At 33.6% G+C, this 20,280-nt stretch overlaps 1 protein-coding gene across 4 annotated transcripts; it reads left to right on the top strand.

The window, feature by feature from the left end:
- Positions 1-866: 866 nt before the first annotated feature.
- LOC118039653 (uncharacterized) lies at positions 867-7,949 on the top strand. Of its 4 annotated transcripts, none has more exons than XR_004685955.2 (15): positions 867-1,229; positions 1,374-1,535; positions 1,610-1,726; positions 1,823-1,907; positions 2,440-2,548; positions 2,645-2,712; positions 2,837-2,962; positions 3,040-4,124; positions 4,454-4,654; positions 4,758-4,818; positions 5,638-5,751; positions 6,551-6,664; positions 6,743-6,849; positions 7,548-7,620; positions 7,708-7,949. XR_004685955.2 is itself a non-coding variant. In XM_073404497.1 (15 exons), exons 1-14 carry the CDS (start codon positions 1,153-1,155, stop codon positions 7,572-7,574), a joined length of 2,436 nt encoding a protein of 811 aa, XP_073260598.1. In that variant the 5' UTR covers positions 867-1,152; the 3' UTR covers positions 7,575-7,620; positions 7,738-7,949. The 4 variants fall into 4 exon arrangements, 2 of the variants coding, with proteins under 2 accessions (XP_073260598.1, XP_034902306.1); XR_012167902.1 differs by having other exon boundaries at positions 7,738-7,949; XM_073404497.1 differs by having other exon boundaries at positions 6,743-6,832; positions 7,738-7,949.
- Positions 7,950-20,280: the final 12,331 nt, after the last annotated feature.

The following is a 20,280-nucleotide window of genomic DNA, read 5'->3' on the forward strand; positions in this document are numbered from 1 at the left end:
CTACAACTTATTAAATCATAGATCAGAGTTCAATTAATAAGCTTAAATGTTGTCCAATTTAATTTTAAAGGATGAAATCATTGAAAAAATATTGATAAAAAACTTGCAAAAGAAAAAAAAAACAACAAAAAGATTAACACACATAAAGGGTGAAATTAAAAACACACTAATTTTATAGATTATTCAAGTTAAGAAAAATTAGAATAAAAAGAAAAAGAGACCAAATATGAAGAACCAACAAACTAAAGGGCTGTTCTTGAATTTTGAAAGGGTTGACATGAAAATCTAGGTGGGGAAAGAGAGAATAAGAGGAAAAAAATGGTCGCCAATACCTTACCACCGTGAATGGTGGTGGTACACACGTTGCCTCATCGGGTTAGAGACGTTGAGATCTTCTAAAAGTTACACTATATTGCAGGTTAGCCCATCACACGTTGCCAAAACGACACAGGAGCTATCCACACATTGGTGCATGCAGAGCATGCGTCGACATGTTTTTTTTTTAGCACCCTTGAAATTTACATTAAAAGTAAAATAAAATAACAAAAAAATCATTGAATAAAATTTATATTAAAAACAAAATAAAAATATTATTTTAATATATTTTTAAATAAAAAATATTTTAAAAAACATCTACTATCATAATTTACTTTACAAGGACATTTTCTTTGGAAAATTTTATTCATTACATCTTTTAAGCTCTGAATCCTAACTAATATCAAGAGTGAGATGGTGTCCGTTAGGGAGCTAGTTATCCCTTAATTAATTAGGACATACATACAATTCTGAAGTTGTCGTAACTCCTTACAGACACTTTAATAAGTAGAAGTTTCAACGGGGATCTGTAAGATTTTTCTGTTATGTTAACATCTCTCTCTCTCTCTCTCTCTCCCTCTGAGGCCATAGGCGCACACATTTTATTATTCACCTTCCTCTCTCTCTCTCTCTTCTCTCTTCTCTTACTAGGTTATGTCCAACAATAAAATCCAACACCCATAACATTACCCTCCCTCCCTCCCTCTTTCACCCCTCCACAGCAAATTCAAATTCAAATCTATCAATCAATGAATTAGGGTTTCTCCTCCACACCATTGCAGCTGCTTCATTCGAAATCCCCTCTCCATGTGAACCCTTCATTGCGCAAACAAGGAAATGACCCCAGTTTCCTTGCCGCTGGATCGAAATCCTCCCCTCAATCCTCCCGTCTCTTCCAATCCTCCTCTTCTTAGGTTTAATTTCTGATTAACAAACTCTTATATTTCTATTCACAGATTCATAACGAGTGGTTAATTTTGACTCTTTACGAGAGAGCTAGCTAGAATTTACTTAAAATTGATTATATTTTGGTTCTGATTTTTTCTTATATGTTTCAGTGGTAGAAACGCCTTGTGTTTGTTAGTGCAGAGAGAGATTTGTCCTCGAACTAAACACACGCCAAAAAGGCGGTGGGGAGAAGCTTCGCAATGGAATTATAATTCTTCATCGGTGCCGAAAACTGAACCAGCTAGAGATGCAAAACGCGGTCTTATTTCATGGTAATTGCGCTGCTTTTAAGCTCTCTTCGTGGGCTGCTTGCATCGTGTTCTGAGTTTGTTTGCTCATGTTTTAGGGCTGAGGCTGAGTCGTTGCGGCATCTATCGGCGCAGTATTGCCCACTGGTGCCTCCTCCGAGGTCGACTATAGCAGCAGCATTTAGTCCTGATGGAAAAACACTCGCTTCTACGCAGCAAGTCTTCCTACTCTGGTCTTTTCCTGGTCATGCCTGCACCAACTGGAAGTTGTACTCACTTCTCTCTCTCTCTCTCTCTCTCTTTTTATGCAGTGGTGATCACACAGTGAAGATAATCAATTGCCAAACTGGAATCTGCTTAAAGGTGTTGATGGGTCATCGGAGGACGCCTTGGGTGGTAGGTTGGAATTTGGTTTTTTGCAAGGATCGCTAATTTTCTTTATATTTTTTAATTCTGGCCAGCTACGTATAAATGGAGAATGGATAAATTTGACGCAATTATTTGGCATAAATTCAAAATTTAAATTCTAACACTTTCTTTTTTTAATCCTGCTCCACTGAGATGTCTTCCTAAAAAGTAATGGGAATAGAATATATTCAGTGAACATGCTGATTTTTTCGGTTAGGGCATTATAACTTCTTTCTGCGGTATACTCATTTAGTACTATAGCAGTCTACCTGTCTACAATTTTTCAATTACAAAAACTGCATTTTCTCAAGGGCGACTGCTTCCCTTTCCTTTCTGTTTTACAACCATTTCCCATTATCTTTCATGTACAATCACAGTTTTGTTGTTGATCTCCCTTCTCTTTCCTTTTCTCCCCATTTAAAGCTATTAACCCTGCTTTTCAGCTCAAATCAAGTGCCTTTTCTTGAAAATGAACAACCTTTAAGTTATCTTTTCCATATTAAAGACCCTAATTTTATAGGTCAGGTTCCACCCACTGCATCCGGAAATTCTTGCAAGTGGAAGCTTGGATCATGAAGTTCGCTTATGGGATGCAAACACATCAGAGTGTATAGGATCCCGTGATTTCTGTAAGTTCAGTTCTACACATTGATTATTTTTATGCAGTTTTCTTTTTCTGTAGTTGTTGAGCGTGTATGACCTGGTGAATTTGTTTCCCCTCACAGATCGTCCTATTGCTTCCATTGCTTTCCATGCAGAAGGAGAATTGCTTGCTGTTGCATCAGGTCACAAGGTATTGAATATTACTTTAATATCGCTCAACTTACACAAACTTTTTTCTTCTCATTACTTGAAAGGCATGTGTTGCATTGAATATATAGTTTAACATAGCATTGGCATTTAATCTCATGTGTCAGTTGTACATATGGCACTACAATAAGAGAGGGGAGGCGTCTTCACCAACTATTGTATTGAAGACTAGGCGCTCTCTTCGAGCAGTGCATTTTCACCCGCATGGTGCTCCATTTCTCTTGACTGCTGAGGTGAATAACCCAAAGGTCATTTATTTGATTACTTACTCATTCTATCGTGTAGATTACATTTTTGGACTGATATGCAGGTCAATGATCTTGACTCTTCAGATTCTTCTATGACACGGGCAACATCTCCAGGTTACCTGAGATATCCTCCTCCTGCTGTTTTTGTCACAAATGGTCAGTCTGGTGATTGTGTTAGCTTGGCTTCTGAACTACCACTTGTGTCCTTGCCTTTCTTGTTCGTGCCTTCATTTTCTTTAGATGATAGTAGAATAGATGCTAATAGACTTGTCACTTCAAGTACAATGCAAGTGGAGTCCTCTACTTCAATGCAGCTTCAAATGGATACAAATGCAACAGACAGATATGTTCCCTTAGTGTCTCCCATGGAGACATTTCCTGCAGTCCCTTCTAGTTCACATACCAGTGCAGAAGGTATAGTAAATAATTCTTTCCCTTCTGGAATGGGAGGCGGAGTTTCTAACACCAGAGAAGACGCGATGGAGACTGATGAAATGCCGCCTGTAGGGGGGAACCCTCAAGGAAAATCAGCTCATCTAGAGATGCTTGATGTTGGTAATAGTGCAATGGATGGAGTACCTGCAAATACTTCAATTAGGCAGCAGTCCACTGATTTTGGGCAACTTCAGCAGATTCTACCCTCTAGACACTCCACGTGGTGGGAGTTACCCTTTTTGCAGGGATGGTTAATGGGTCAGAGCCAAGCTGGTGGACCCTCGACAGTTCCTCTTAGTAGTGGTAGTCGTGAGCGTACAGCCCAATATATTGGTCCTTCCTCACTGACATCTTATCTATCTACTCAGAATGTGGAAGCTGCAGTGGCTTCTTTGGCAATGCCCGGCAGCACCAGCATATCCGGGGTCTCTGGGAGATCTGGCTCTCGGCATCGCATTTCACGCTCCCGGTTCTTTGTGCCTGAATTCGGGGAAAGTATGGCTCCCATTAATATGCAACATGAAGGTAGTGATAATCAGCCCATATTTAATAGAATCCAGTCTGAGATTGCCACGTCATTGGAAGCTGCAGCTGCTGCAGAGTTACCATGCACTGTAAAGCTTAGAGTGTGGTCTCATGACATAAAACATCCTTGCGCTCCACTTAATGCTGACAAATGTCGCTTAACCATACCTCATGCTGTCCTTTGTAGGTATGCTGAAGGCTGTAATTTTTCCTTTTCCTATGAAATTTGGTGTTTACTTAATTAATCAGCATGATAGAATTTAAATTATTTTGACCAAAAAGAAAGTATTAATTTGTTGATTTTTTAGTATATTCTTTGCTTGCTCCAGCAAGGATGAGGCGTTTTTATTGCTGCTTTATGTTCAGTGAACTCTATATTATAACCACATCACTTAAATTTTTTCTTAAGTCATAGTGGACAGCTTGGTCATCTTTTGGATTTGCATTTTATTAATATATTTTGGCTGACCTTTCAATGTTCACTTTGTGTCTCTCTGTCTGCTATTGTTTTTTCAGTGAAATGGGCGCTCATTTTTCACCATGCGGAAGATATTTAGCTGCCTGTGTTGCTTGTATGCTGCCCCATATGGAAGCTGATCCCGGTTTACAAACGCTAGTCCATCAAGATGCTGGGGCTGCTACTTCCCCTACTAGACACCCAATATCAGCACACCAAGTAGTGTACGAGCTTCGCATATATTCCCTGGAGGAGGCAACGTAAAATTCTATCCAACTTTTACAATGCACTTTATTCTTTCTTGTTCTTTAATCCAGATGAATGATTGTCTTATCTATCAAAGTGGCTTTTCTGTTTATACAGCTTTGGTTCAGTGCTTGTGTCACGTGCAATTAGAGCTGCTCATTGTTTGACTTCAATCCAGGTCAGTGATCTTTCATAGAATAAAGGAACATGTATGATGTATCTGTTTTCATATTTACCGGTCTTCTTCAATTACAAGCAGGCCTTTGTCTTTGCATTGAGATGCAAAATCTTTTGGCCTATTGATGGGTTATCATATAGTTAGCATAATAAGGTCAAAACTTACCTGTACTCTGCTGATTGACTGCTTGTTAGTTCTCCCTCCATTTTTCATGTGAATTCTCAACATTCAATTGCATTTAGCTTGTAAAGGATATGCTGATGCTCTCCTTTGTGGTATTAAGCACATTTGGCTAAACTGGCAACAAAAGGAGGACTTTTGAATTGTAATTCATTGTGTGCTCTTCCTTATGGTGTTAAGTGCATTTGGCTAAACTGGTAACAAAAGGGCTTTTGAACTGTAATTCATGGTCTATTATTTATGGCAACATCTTTTTGTCATTGTTGTCATTAGTTTCTTTGGGGTCTGGAATCCCTGAGAGGACTCATTTAATGTTCTAGGCTTCTGAGATCCTCAATTGCTCTTTTATTTTTTCCCTGATAAAGGAAGAAAGAGAACCCTTCGGACATGATGCTCTGAGATATAGATGTTGCGATTCAGATATAATATTTTTAAGATACTTAAGTTGCAAATACTAGAATATCTGGTCCTGGTATACTTTTTTTTTTCTTTTAAATACCAGTTTGAATATGTTTATCTTATTTGTTTGGATTTATAATTATGTTGGTGTAGATGGTGAAGGTCATAGATGTTTGCTTGCTTACTAACATTTCCTTGTTGGTTGATATTACTGTGCTTTGTATTTCATGCCATGTGCAGTTCTCACCAATGTCGGAGCACATATTACTGGCTTATGGTCGACGTCATGGCTCCCTTCTAAAAAGCATTGTCATTGATGGGGAAACAACAACACCTATTTATACAGTTCTGGAGGTATAAAGTTCATTTTCTTTCCCTGCCTTTTGTCCTTATTCTTGATTCCCTTTTACTTGAGAATTTTCTGTTGGGTGATTGTTATTTTGTGATAAGGTGTCCATTTCTTTATGGATTTATGCTTCATTCATGTAAAAGCAATCCATCTCTCTGCTTTATTTGCTAATGTTGTCATGCTTTCACAATTGTTGCACTGGCAAGAGTGGAATTAATTGAGGTGGCTTTCCTATAAAGCAGAAAATTGTTGCTCTAGCAAACATAGTTTGTGATGTGCTGCTCTCTGCTTTATTTGCTAACGTTGTCATGCTTTCACAATTGTTGCACTGGCAAGAGTGGAATTAATTGAGGTGGCTTTCCTATGAAGCAGAAAATTGTTGCTCTAGCAAACATAGTTTGTGATGTGCTGACAGTGAGTTGAGTGAGATAGTTTTTCTATATGATTGATGAAGGAATGAATTTTGAATAGAAAGGTCTGCAGGTGATTGTGCTAATACTAGACGGAAACTTGGAGTTTGTACTACTGGAAAAAGGTTTCTTTGAGCATAAATGTGCAAAGATGTTATGGCCAATGGGTTATATACTTCCCAATTAATACCCAGAGTCATGGTTGCAATTGTCACTATTATTGAAATGATGGTTTTTATTCTGGAAAAGAAATATTATTTGGAAAAAACATAAATAGTGAACTTATTATGTTTAGCAGCAAGGGTTTATATCCTACCTGTATTTCATACTGTAACTGTCTCTGGAATTTGGCATGTCAGTCTTGCAACTCTAGTCCTCTGTTTCTGTCAATTAGGTTTACAGAGTTTCGGATATGGAACTTGTGAGAGTGCTTCCTAGCGCGGAGGATGAGGTCAATGTTGCTTGTTTTCATCCCTTTGCCGGAGGAGGTCTTGTCTATGGAACCAAGGTGTGCACCTTTCTTTGATCATGTTCATCTTATTAATCTATACTTTTGAACTGCATAACAGTTTTCGGTAAACTACAGGAAGGGAAACTTAGAGTCCTCAAGTATGATGGTGTCCATGGTGTTAATTGTACCAGACCAAATCACTTTCCTGAAGAGAACTTGACTGAGGTAGAATAAAATGAAAGGTTGCTTTATTTTCTTTTATTTTCATTTTTCTATTTTGTCCTTCTATTGATTAGAAGATGCCAGGGTTCAGTTCCCTTTATGCATGCTTCCATTTATAAATCTTACCTGGATCACAGAAACGAGCACTAGTGCAGTTGCACATCGAATAAAAAGAAAGCACTTTTATTTCATGTCAAATGTAAAAAGGGAAAAAAGGATGTAAAAGAAATCTGTTAATCATGGAAATTACTAGGGGTTATCAATCTTCTGGAGCATTTTGCCTAATTTTTTTCCCCGTGCACTCATTTTCAGCACCTCTGGTCTATTAAGTATCAAATGACTAATTTGAAGTTTTTACCATTAGACATCATTTTAATGCAAATTGGGATTGGGTTTAGGTAGCTGCTTGAGCTTTTCCCAAAAGATCTGGGTGGTTCATGTTGTCTTGCTCGGACATTATTGTTTACCTCATGGAAATAGGAACAAGGGTTGCCATGCAGTGGAAAATGTGCTAGGTCAACTAGTTCTATTTGGATGATATTTTTATTGCCTATTGAGCTAGCCTTGGTTTCTCAAGTGTTTTTCTGTAGAATAAATGATACAATTGACTTCACTCAATGCAAAGTTGGTGGTTTGTCTGGTGCCTTAGAATGTTCATGTCCATTGGCCTTTCCCCTCAGTACTTATTTTTGTTTTATTTTTTGCTTATGGATTGCAGGTCCAGACATATGCTCTAGAAGGTTAAACCCCCATGTTTCCCCTTTGTGCAATCTGCACAGCTCAGCCTGATGGTATTAACTTGTACCTTATTTCAATTTTCTCATACAATGTATCCCAATTTCAGAATTTGTTCAATCAATATTCGTGCATTTTCTTAGGTTCTGCAATGTTTGCTTCCATTGGACCAGAAAGCTCACCATTGTACACGAGGCAAAACCTCAACATTTGGTGCGCATCTCCTGGCCTGATTTGAAGCAGGTGTGACTAACTTCTGGAGTTCTACACTTACTGATTTCTTCTCACCAGAAAATTGTGGAAATGTATAACAATTTATGTGCTAAAATGTAAAATATTGTGCCCCAGTAGCGTACTAATACAAGTCTGCATGTTTTCCTTTTAATTATACCCTCTCCTTCTCTGCTTATACAAAAAAGAAAAAGAAAAAAAGAGAACATTTTCGTTCTTTCAATTGAATATTTTCTTTATTGACCAAATGAATTATTGTTTAATAGTTACTACAAGTTGCCCTCTTCAATGGGTGCTAGCTCACTTAGGCTTTGGCTCTTTATCAATGTTAGCTGATGATGGAAACGAATTTGGTGGTGCTCAGCTTGAAACACTTTTTTCCTTCTATAATGTGTCTGAGTTCTGATTCAAGCAATGATGCGTGGCAATTTAGAGTAAAGTGAAGAGCGTGTGATTTCACTGAACACATGTTTGAGTCAAATGTTAGGAGGAAGATTAGTTTCATGCTCCCAAGGACGGGTTTATGGTAGCTGTAGATCTCATCCCTCCATATTAGTTGGTAAATAAACCTCCATATGGGAGTATGTTGTTATTTATAAGTGTAAATTGTGAATAAGATGATGTAAAATAAGATGAAATGAAAGGAACAATCACACAAAAGTGCATGTTAGTGTATGAATGTGCAGGAGCTGCAAAGCAAGAAGAAACACTGCAGCTAGAAAAAGAAACAGAAAGTTGAAATTGGTTGGTGAAGCATGGATTCAAAAGGTCTGTGGAGGGAAGAAAAGTGGGCAATGTGTCGTTATGAGTGGCATAATAGTGGACAAAGTGCTGTAAAGTTACTGGAAATGCGTGTGAATAAATGCTGTGTCCTGATTGTTCGAGAGGATTATGGTGAGGAAATTAAACATTTACATGACAATAGATACAACATTTAATCCCCTTTTCAACACAGTGCCAATAGCATCTCCAATCTTGAATGCTTCGTGCAATCCAGCATTAAAAGTCTGAAAAAATTACTTTATAATCACGAAGCATAAAAATACCTAGTTCAATATAAAAATAAATTAAATATAAATTATATAATACAAATATATGTATTTAAATATAATTTTAAAATTTAAAACACTCTTAAATAGCCAAGAGTTAAGATTAAAGACAACTTTAAATTAAAAGTAATTTAATGTTGAGAAAGTAAAGATTTTAATACAAAACAAAGCATAAATCAAGTATAATTTCTATCATTAATATAAAATAAGAATGTTTGATCTTGTAGAGTGGTATGTAAAGAAAATCATCAACTGCGCATTCCAATAAATGATCATTTTCACCAAGTTCATCATCACCATCATAATAAATCTCTTCATCCTCTAAAGTCAAAGTGGATAAAGATACCTCAATAGTTTTCTAATTTAAATTCATCATCTTCAACAAACAATGATTAAACCTTAATCAATTTAATCTATGTGCAAGAGAGACTTGATTCATCTAAAACATGGGTCTAATTATTTCATAATGGCGGGCTAGTTAAGTTCAACATTAGAAGCATATTAATGAATTACAAGGAGTTTTTGATGAATTAAAGAAGATTTGCAAAGTTTAAAAAGGGCTTTAAGCTTGGAAAAGAGTGGAATTGGGAGTACGAGCATAAGGTGAAGAAAATTAGATTTATTTTCTTACAATTTCTTCTTGATTTCTTGTTATTAAGAGGTAAGAACCACCCCTATCATGATTCATTTCAATTCTAGTATGTTTTGAAGTTTATTGTGTTGTATGTATATTGTGGAATGTTGGGTTATATAGGTTGAATTGTTTGTAATGGTAATTTTTTTTTTGGAATTATGTTCTTAGATATGAAAAACTAACGGGTAACATGAGAATTGTGAAAAATTTGAAGAAAATCATGTTCCTTATTTGGTGTAAAGTTTCAGCCTACGTGTATATTACAGGAATAATGAATTTGATTGGTTTAATTGTTATGAAATTTGAATTGAGTTATGTTAGGTTAAGTATAAAATGAAAAGCTAATGTGAAGTTGAAAATAAAATTTGAAGAAAAATCCATGCCTTTTTTATGTGTGATATTCAACCAACTTAGTGTATAGGAGGGTTTGAATTTGTTAATTCAAATTGACATGGAATATGTGTTTGATTATGTTATATATTGTGTTTGATTATTGGGCATGAAATTAAATCGCATGAGAACTAGAAAAAAAAAAACATATTTTCCTTGGTAGAAAGTCTCGGCTTAAACAAATAAAAAAGGATTGGACTTTGTTGACTTAGTTGCTATGAAAATTGGGTTGAGTTGTGTCAAGTGAAATGTTTAAGGTTGAGTAATAAGAATTTTAAAAGAAAATTTGGAAGAAATTCATGTCTCCTTTTCGGTGGTGATTTTGGCCACATAATAGTAAAAGTGAGGTTTATATTTTCTTAATTTAAACTAATGTAAAGAATTTTGTTAAAAGAAAATTTTATATAATTTAGAAAGGAACCTTTGGTAGCTTAAGAGATAGGTCTGGTTAAAAGTTCTTGTAGGGGGGGCATCTAAAGTTTGCTTGCTTTATATGTTCTTAAAATTGTTATTGAACTGACGGTTTTAACAATTGAACCTATAAAAATGAGTATGAACATAAAAAGTGTGTATATAATTGGAATGAAATTCTTAAAATGGTTGAAATGTTAATGATATTTGAGACCTTGATCATATAAGAAAGGCTGCCAAATCAGGATAGCAGCATGGAGAAGCAGACTAGCACAAGCTTTAGGTAGGTGCCATGTATTTTTTTTGCTTAAAAGATTTCATAATTCTTTAGAAGTGTAAATTTCTAAAAATATGCATTTATTTATAAAAATATTAATACTAAGAAATGATTGATTTCATTAGCTATCTTAAGTGAAGCTAGTGACATTAGTGAAATTGATGGCCGAGATGTTTAACTTGACTAGCTATCTAGAGTGGAGCTAATGATGTCAAAGTAATTAACTGTCGAGACACTTTATTTTGCTAGCTGTCCAGAGCAGAGCTAGTAACATTAATTTGATTGACTGTTGGGATACTTAAATTGACTAGCTGTCTAGAGCGGAGTTAGTATAGTTAATGTGATTGACTGCTAGAATATAAAATTTAAATAGTTATCTAGAGCTTAACTTTCAAGATACTTAATTTGACAAGCTATCTATAGCGAAGCTAGAGGTGTTAGTTGATTAACTTGCTAGGTTATTTATGGATTATTTAGGTGGAATAAAAAAGTTGATAAGTAAAGAGAGATGACACATTTATTTTTGAAGTGTTGATTTTGGATTAATGAAATAAAAATGGAGGTTTATATGCTTTGTTATATCAATTGCTGAATTATGTGCTTATATTGTATAATGAATTGATTTTAGGTTCATCATAGACCCAAGTCGAGCAATAAATTATTTATAGTATTTCATTTTGTTTAGCTAATTATGATGTAATTATTGATAGGTTGAATTCTCTTTGTAATATAATTTTGTGATAAATGTTTGTATTGTAAACTAAACTAGTATTAAGATCAATGTAATTTAACTATTGAATCTCTTTTATTAGGTTTGAAATTTAACATGATAATTATTTCTATTTATTAAATTAAAAATGCATGTAACTAGTTTATAGTGTTTCTTATATTCTTAATTATGTTCTTTATTGTGAAATATATTTAGTGTGATTGATTATGGATTGTGTAATGGAAGGTGATTTGTGTTGCTCATGGAAAAGATCTAGGATGGTTGGACCATAGATTAAGCCTTGATTGTGTATGTGGATTATTGATTCACAGGGAGGTCAACTATAAATTATAAATAATAAATATAATTTAACAAAGAGTTAAAGAGATATTTGAGATGTGAGATTAATATGAGATTAAATAATGATAAAAATAATTATTAAGGTTAGAGAATCCACTAATAGTATTAGAGATAAGTAAAGTATAAACTCTTTATAAATTATCAACATGATCATATTAATCATCTTATTTACATAACATCATACTTATAAATTTTATCAGGTATTCATGATGCTAACTTATGTTGACAACAAATCAAGTTCCTCTCATAGCAACGATGTCGGCTAAAGACTATAAATGATCAAGCATTTGATACCAAGTGTTATACAACATAAATATAGATTAACCATTTAACAAGCTAGGTATTAAGGATTGATAAGATAAAAAGATAAGACATGTTAATATCAAAATTTCTTGAATATAAACATTTAAGTCCATATTGAGTTTATATTATACTTATTTTAACACCATTAATGAAACATTTTCACATTGACATGATAAACTTAGCTAAACATTATGAAGAAGAAGAACATAAATAAACAAGATAAGAACATAGTTAACTAAGTATAGTAAAGGAAATGAAAAACATAAACAAGAAACTACTATAACATGAAATAAAACTAAAACACTACAAAAATACAAAAAAAGCAAGAACATGATCTTGATCTAAGAACCAAGATGCCTAAATGAATGACAAATGCCTTCTTTTATAGGATAAAATTCAGAACTATTCATTTGGTAATTGATTATTGATGTAGTGGCCAACTATTGATTTAGTGGACTTGGTGAACAATGGCATTCAAGCATTTTGGCTAGATGAAATGACATTGATGCAAATAGAATTTGGCAAAGTGTTTTGCATGAAAGTTGTTGGAAATCATCTTCTCTTTCCACCCACAACATTTCAGAGCATTTGGATCACTTCAGATAGAGATATGACTAAAATACTGAGTAGTGCTTCTGGTGGACGTGGTGGATAACCCTCAAGCTCTTGTCTGGACGAAATATCATTGCTAACATCAAAACTTGAGCAGGTGGTCCTCATGAAAGTTATTGGAAATTGTCTTATCTTTCCACCCACCAATTTTGACATCATTTTGCCTTCTGGAACTCCAGCTAAGGGTAACATTCTGGGTAGTGTTTAGGTTGGATTGCAGGATAGATTTCGACTTCTTTTTTGTGGCCAAGCTTTGAATTTGAAAATGGTAGATTTGGGTCTTTCACTCTTCATGAACATTGTAAGCCTATTTCTTAGCTTTCTAGCCATATAAACTGTCGCATGTGTGCGGCGTCGTGACAATCGTCCACCCTCAAGGAAAAACATGGAATGATAAATTCCTGGTAAATGTGTAGAGACAAGGAATTCTTGTCTTTTATCAGTAAAATATAGACTGAGAGTCATCACCTAGTATTCTGGTTACTAGGAATCCTAATTGGTCTCAGAGATTGGGTATGGAGACTGGTTTGCGTAAAGGGTACCTTTTTAATATTGGGAATATGTTTTACGTATAACTTCATAATCCCTGATACTAAAATCAAACAAAATAAAATTTTTGTTGTTTTTTTTGAAAATTTGGCCAATGTTCTCTTGATTTTAATAAACTGGTTATTAAAGCCATAATGCATGCTAAGACATTGTTTTTTTTTGTATGAAAAATACAATATGATTTTTTAGCTTTGAGACACTTGGTCATATGCACAAAAATATTTTTTTTCTTTTTTTTTTCTTCAAATTTTTTGTATTTTAGGAAGTTTTGACGAAAACCAGGTATTTTAATACCGGATTTTGTATTTTTAACGACATAAAATACAGACCGATATTAAGTAAAAAAGGAATAAATCAAAAGGTGGGAAAATCACAAATATTAAAAATATACTTTTTTTTTGTTTTTTTTTTGAAATGGGCCGGATCGGCCCAATTGCATGGGCTGGGCTGAACCAGACCCAAGATCCATGGGCCCACCACGATTGGTTACTGTGCATGAGCATAGTAACTAGCTTCACCTCGCCTGCAGAGATGTGCACCGTGCACGTCCTGCATGGTGAGGGAAAAAACGAAAGCAAAAGAAAAGAGGGCAGAGTGTTTACCTGGAGAGGCGGTGATGCTAGCGACTGCTAATGACAACGGAGGCGGCAGGGGTGATGGTTCTTCTTCTTCTTCTCCCCTGTTTTTTGCTATGTTTTGTTTTTGTTTTTTTTTTCCTCTCTTTCTCTCTTCTTCTTTATTTTTCAGTTCTTTCTTCCTCTTTGGGTCTTTTTTTTTTTCTTTCTTTTGGTCTTTCTTGACCTTCTCTGTTCTCTCTCCTCTTTTCTTCTTTTTTTCTGCCTCTGTTTTTCTTTCTTTTTTTTTTTTTTTTTCTTTTGGCCTTTAGACCATTCTCCCTCTTCTTCTTTTCTTTTTTTTGTTTTCTTTGTCGGTCCTCTGGCCTCCTTGCTCCCTTGTGTCTTTTTTCTCCTCCTCCCCTGTTTTTATAGGCAAACACAAGGGGGGCGTGGTTGGGGCGGCCACTATGCTACCGTCCGTCCAACACGTGGAAAGCTTTTGGGCAAGTGGGTGTCCTTGGTCAGTGTCTTTTTGATACTTTTTAGGGGAAGAAAGTCGGTGAAAATAGGGGAAGAAAAATCTTCTTCCTCCCCTGCCTTGCGTGTCCAGGGGAAGAAGAAATGTTACAGTGCTGTTCAAAATGGCATCGTTTTGGGCTCTTGTTTTTTTTTTTTTTTGTAAACAGTGCATGAAACACCACCATTTTAGACAAAATGCGCTGTTTCATTTAAAAGAAAAAGGAGGCAAAATGTGTTAAATTTCACATTAGTCCTCAATTTGTAATTTGTTCAATCAAGTCCTAAATTGCAATTTTGATTAAAAAACAATGCAATTACATCCTTGCCAAAAATCCAACAGCGGCCCTAAAGTTAGCCGCCTTTTTCACTTTGATCCTTGGTCTCGAATTAGTGCAATTTGATCCTTAATTGAGCAATAAACTTCTAATTTCTTCAATTGGGCCCCTGGTTCAATTTTAATTCCTACCCCTCTATTTACACACCTTTTCTATTTTGGTCCTTGGTTTCAGATTTCTTCAATCAAGTCCCTAATTGGCCATCAAACTTCAATATTTATGCAATTAAGCCCTTATTTGACCAAATTAACTCTAAAAAATTATAATTTGACCCAAAACTTTAATTTCTTCCAATTAAAGCCCAAATTAACTCCAAAATTAATTTTTCTTGCAATTAAAACCTCTATAAATTCAATTAAACCTCCAATAAAATTTAATTGAGTTCATAAACTTTTGATTTTGGACTTTTCTTCCTCAAATTGAATTTTCTTTGTCAATAGGGCTCTCATCAGTCAATGATATGCTGTCAAATTTTAATTTTTATATTTTTGAACATCCTCAATTAATTTTTGAGTATTTTTTTAGGGTGCTCTAGCATCCTCTTCTCATTGTTATATTTTTGTGATAATATTTTTTTTTTATTTTTGATTTTTTTTGTATTTGTTTGGATTTTATTATTTTTTGTGTAGGGACCCAAAAATGGGTTACTACATAAACCAAACTAAAATCCAAGATCTACAGCTCCAAATATGAGCAATGACTGAACAGTGTTCCAATTTAAATTGAATCAACATTTTTTTTCCAAGCTTAGCCTTTTCTTTGTCTTTCACTTTTAATAGTTAATCACTTCAATCAATCCTTTGAATTGTAAGATATGCCTACATTTAAAATGAGCATTTACCATAAATTAAAGCTATCTTATATTATCATACTTGTTATTATAAAACATGTTCTAGCTAAGGAGTTATTGATACTTCAAGTGTAAAATGATGATATAAAACCTTGATAAAAATGTACTTTTAAGTACTAATCACACCCCCCAACTAGCTTATTACTAGTCCCTATTAATCAAAGCGTTAAAATAGAAAAAATAATTTGCAAGTTCCACAAAGCAAGACATTCTTCATTTAACTTCCATTAGTCTATCAAAATAAACAAACTCTCATTAAATTTATATATTTGCTTCATATTGTTGAAACAAGATATTAATAACCTTTCTTTTTATATGCTTAATATATGAAAACATAGATAATGTGACTTTTATTGGAAGAAAACAATATTATGTTCTAATGTTTTTTTAAGATTAAACTTCCTTGGGTTGAGATTATTATTATTATTATTATTATTATTATTATTATTATTATTATAATATATATACTGATTAGTACTTAAAAGTGCATTTTTATCAAGGTTTTATATCATCATTTTGCACTTGAAGTATCAACAACTCCTTAACTAAAACATGTTTTATAATACCATACTGAATAATATAAGATACCTTTAATATATGGTAAATGTTCATCTTAAATGCAAGCCTATCACATAAATGAAAGGATTGATTGATGAGTTTAAGTATTGAAATTGAAAGGACAAAGAGAAGGCCAAACTTAGAAAAGAGATGTTGGTGCAGTCCAAACTGGAACACTGTTTGGTAATTGGGTCATATCTCGAGTTCTAGATGTCCAAATGACCTGAATTGTTTAGACAGATTCGGTATGACATAGGCCTACAACTTTCATGTGGAGTCCAAGATTTAAAAAGGCTGTTTTCAAGTCCAAATTATAGCAACAATGGAGAAAGTCTGAATCTGTCATGTAGCCCAGACACTGTTCAGTGTTCAGCCCATATTTAGAGTTCTAAAAGTTCAAATGACCTCAATTGTTTTTTCCTGGAGTACAGGTGGTTCCAATTCTGATGTTAGCAATGACGTTTTATTCAAACAAGAAGATAAGGATTTTCACTAAGTCAAGAGTTGGCCACCCACTTAACAATTAGTCATCAAATCAATAATTTCAAATTTTGGCCTATAAAAGGAGGCATTTTCCATGCATTTAGGAGTTTGGTTATTCAGATCAAGAACTTGCTCTTGCTCTCTCTCTCTCTCTCTCTCTTTATATTTTTTTGTAATTCTTAAGTTTTGCTTTCATTAATATCTTGTTTATGCTTTTCATTTCCTTTCCTTTACTTAGTAAACTTGTATCTTATTTATGTTCTAATTTTGTTTATTTATGTTTCTCTTCTTCATTATGTTTAGCTAAGTTTATTATGTCAAGGTGAAAAGGTTATATCAATGGTGTAAGAAAAAGTATAGTGTAAACTCAACATGGACCTTAATGTTTAATATTAACATGTCTTATCTTTTTATCTCACTAATTCTTAATACCTTGCTTGTTAAATGGTTAATCTAGATTTGTGTTGTATAACACTTGATACAACAAATGCTTGGCACTCTCATAGCCTAACTGTATGGTATTACCTACACCTGTGCTATGAAAGGAACTTGACTCTAGTGCAATGTTTGATTCCCTTAAGTCTTATATTATCAGACTTGTTATCCGTACTAGCTGAGAGAATGTTTAACCATGCTGATGCCTTCATTGTCTTACTAGGAGGTCTGGGAACATTGGAAGAGATCTTTCATATTTCCTCTTGGGCCAAACTGCACATTCACCATAAACCCATAGGTCTATTAAATGTTAATGGTTTTTATGATAATTTGTTGTCTTTTCTTGATCATGCTGTGGAATAGAAATTCCTAACATCTTTGACACGATAAATCATAATTTCTGCTGCTACTACTGAACAATTGATTGACCAACTACAATCTTTCATCCCTGTAATTGATCCCTCAATGAGTCGCATAAATTTGTTAACTACGGAAAGCCGTAAAAAGCTTAGATTGGATTTGAGCCTTCATTTGTGAAACCATGTGTCTTTTGGTTTTATTAATTATATATTATTTTGTTTTGTTATTTCTTATATTTATTTAAGTGTGTTTCAAGATTGCCAGTGTTCGTTGTTTCACGTGATGCCTTCTATACTCTATCTTTCTACCTTAGAACATTAAGGACAATGTCTCGTTTTGGTTGGGGGGAAATGGTAGTGGTTGATATTTCAAAAAAAAAAATAACTAACTATGTTTTCTATTTCATAAACCATTTGCAAGATTATTGTTACTAGGATGGTAGAGTAAAGGAATTCTTTTAACTCTTGATACATATCTTAGTAAACATTCTTAACAAGGTCTGTCAGAATACTTCTTGAAATATTCAGGTTTACAAACACTTGTATTGTTATCACTTAATTCTGCTTATATACTCATTTAACAAGTATTTTTAAACCTTCATTTTCACACACACACTTTAACATATGATTATGTGTTGCACATTGGATTATTACATTATTTATGTTCTTTTGTTAAAGGTAACAACTAAGGGAAAGAGATAATATAAAATTTGCAAACAAAAACAAAAACAAATAAATGATGATAATAAAAACATAGATAAGTTTTGTTTCATAGCCTCCCTAACCTAAGCAATTAAGCCTGAATGGGTGTTTTAACACCTAATACCCTAAAGTCAACTGATTTGGGAGCTATTAGCCTAGTGTTTGTTACATGGATTGAGGAGAAAAGCTTAAGGGAATCAAACATTGCACTATCTATGTATCAATATCGGCAACCCGAGTTATTAAGTTCGTAGGGATGTCTTAACACCTAATCCTCTAAGACCAACTAGTCTAGGAGTCATTAGCTGAAAGCTCGTTATATGAGTTAAAGATGCATTGTGTTTTAAGTTATATGTATATGTTTTATAAAAAAATAATAATAAAAAAAGATAATAATCTCAACCTAATGAAGTTAACCTTAGAAAAACATTATAACATAATATTGTTTTTTTTCCAATAAAAGCCCCATAATCTATGCTTTGATTACAAGGAACTAGTAATAAGTTGGTTGGAGGTATGATTAGTACTTAAAAATATATTTTTATCAAGGTTTTATATCATCATTTTGCACTTGAAGTATCAATAACTCCTTAACTAGAGGATGTTTTATAATAACAAGTCTGATAATATAAGATAGCTTTAATTTATGGTAAATATTCATTTTAAATGCAGACATATCTCACAATTCAAAGGATTGATTGATGTGATTAACTATTGAAAGTGAAAAGACAAAGAAAAGGCTAAGCTTAGAAAAGAGATGCCGATTCAATTCAAATTGGAACACTATTCAGTCATTTGGTCATATCTGGAGCTGTGGATCTTGGATTTTAGTTTGGTTTATATAGCTAGAAAGATAAGATATAGGCCTAAAACATTCATGAGCGTCCAAGACTTAATTATGTCATTTGGAAGTCCAAATCTTAGCATTAAAAGAGAAGTACGGATTTGTCCTACAACCCAGACACTGTTCAATGTTCAACCTATATCTTGAGTTCTAAAAGTCTAAATAACCTCATTTTTGTTTTATTAGAAAGCTGAGATAATTTCTTAGAACTTTCATGAAGACTATATATGTTAAATTCTGATGTTAGCAATGACATTTTCTGCAGAAAAGAAGATAAAGATTGTCACCAAGTCAAGATGTGGCCACCCACTCAATAATTAGTCATCAAATCAATAGTTCCAAATTTTAGCCTATAAAAAGAGGCATTTGTCATGCATTTAGGCATCTTGGTTTTCAGATCAAGATCATATTCTTGCTTTCTTTCTTTGTATTTTTGTAATGTTTAAGTTTTGCTTTCATTAATCTCTTGTTTATGCTTTTCATTATAATTATGTTCTTATCTAGTTTATTTATGTTTCTCTTCTTCATATGTTTAGCTAAGTGATTAATACTTAAGAGTGCATTTTTATCAAGGTTTTATATCATCATTTTACATTTGAAGTATCAATAACTCCTTAATGAAAGTATGTTTTATAATAACAAGTCTGATATTATAAGATACCTTTAATTTATGGTAAATATTCATCTTAAATACAGGCCTATTACATAAATCAAAGGATTGATTGATGAGTTTAACTATTAAAATTTAAAAGACAAAGAGAGGGTCAAACTTAGAAAAGAGATGCTGGTTCAATCCAAACTAGAACACTGTTTGGTCATTGGGTCATATCTGGAGGTGTAGACCTTGGATTTAGGTATGGTCTATATGGATGGAAAGCTAAGACATATGCCTAAAACTTTCATGAGGAGTCCAAGATTTAAAAAGGCCGTTTTCAAGTCCAAATTCTAGTAATAACGGAGAAGTCTGAATCTGTCCTACAGCCTAGACACTGTTTAGTGTTCAACCCATATATTGAGTTCTAGAAGTCAAAATGACCTCAATTTTTTTTTCTGGAAAGCTGAGACAATTTCCTAGAACTTTCATGAGTTAAGTCTGTTCAAATTCTGACGTTATCAATAACGTTTTGTTCAGACAAGAAGATAAGGATTGTCACCAAGTCAAGTTGTGGCCACCCAGTCAACAATTAGTCATCAAATCAATAGTTCCAAATTTTGGCTTATAAAAGGAGGTATTTGCTATGCATTTAGACATCTTGGTTGTTTAGATCAAGATCATGCTCTTTATTTTTTTCTTTATATTTTTGTAATGTTTAAGTTTTATTTCATGTTATATTTTTCTTAATCTCTTGTTTATGCTTTTCATTTCCTTTACTATATTTATGTTCTTATGTTGTTTATTTATGTTTCTTTTCTTCATTATGTTTAGCTAAGTTCATCATGTCAAGGTGAAAAGGTTTCACTAATGGTGTTAGAATATGTATAATATAAACTCAACATAAGCTTCAATGTTTATATCTAAGAAAATTTGTTATTAACATGTCTTATCTTT

Source organism: Populus alba, chromosome 14 (genome assembly GCF_005239225.2).
Source record: "Populus alba chromosome 14, ASM523922v2, whole genome shotgun sequence".
Taxonomy (NCBI): domain Eukaryota; kingdom Viridiplantae; phylum Streptophyta; class Magnoliopsida; order Malpighiales; family Salicaceae; genus Populus; species Populus alba.

Bases quoted from the DNA above. Each gene is read 5' to 3' on its own strand.
- LOC118039653 (XM_073404497.1), top strand. From the start codon at position 1,153: ATGACCCCAGTTTCCTTGCCGCTGGATCGAAATCCTCCCCTCAATCCT. The intron at 1,727-1,822 runs GCAAGTCTTCCT...CTTTTTATGCAG, and splicing joins AAAACACTCGCTTCTACGCA to TGGTGATCACACAGTGAAGA. The intron at 5,752-6,550 runs GTATAAAGTTCA...TCTGTCAATTAG, and splicing joins CTATTTATACAGTTCTGGAG to GTTTACAGAGTTTCGGATAT.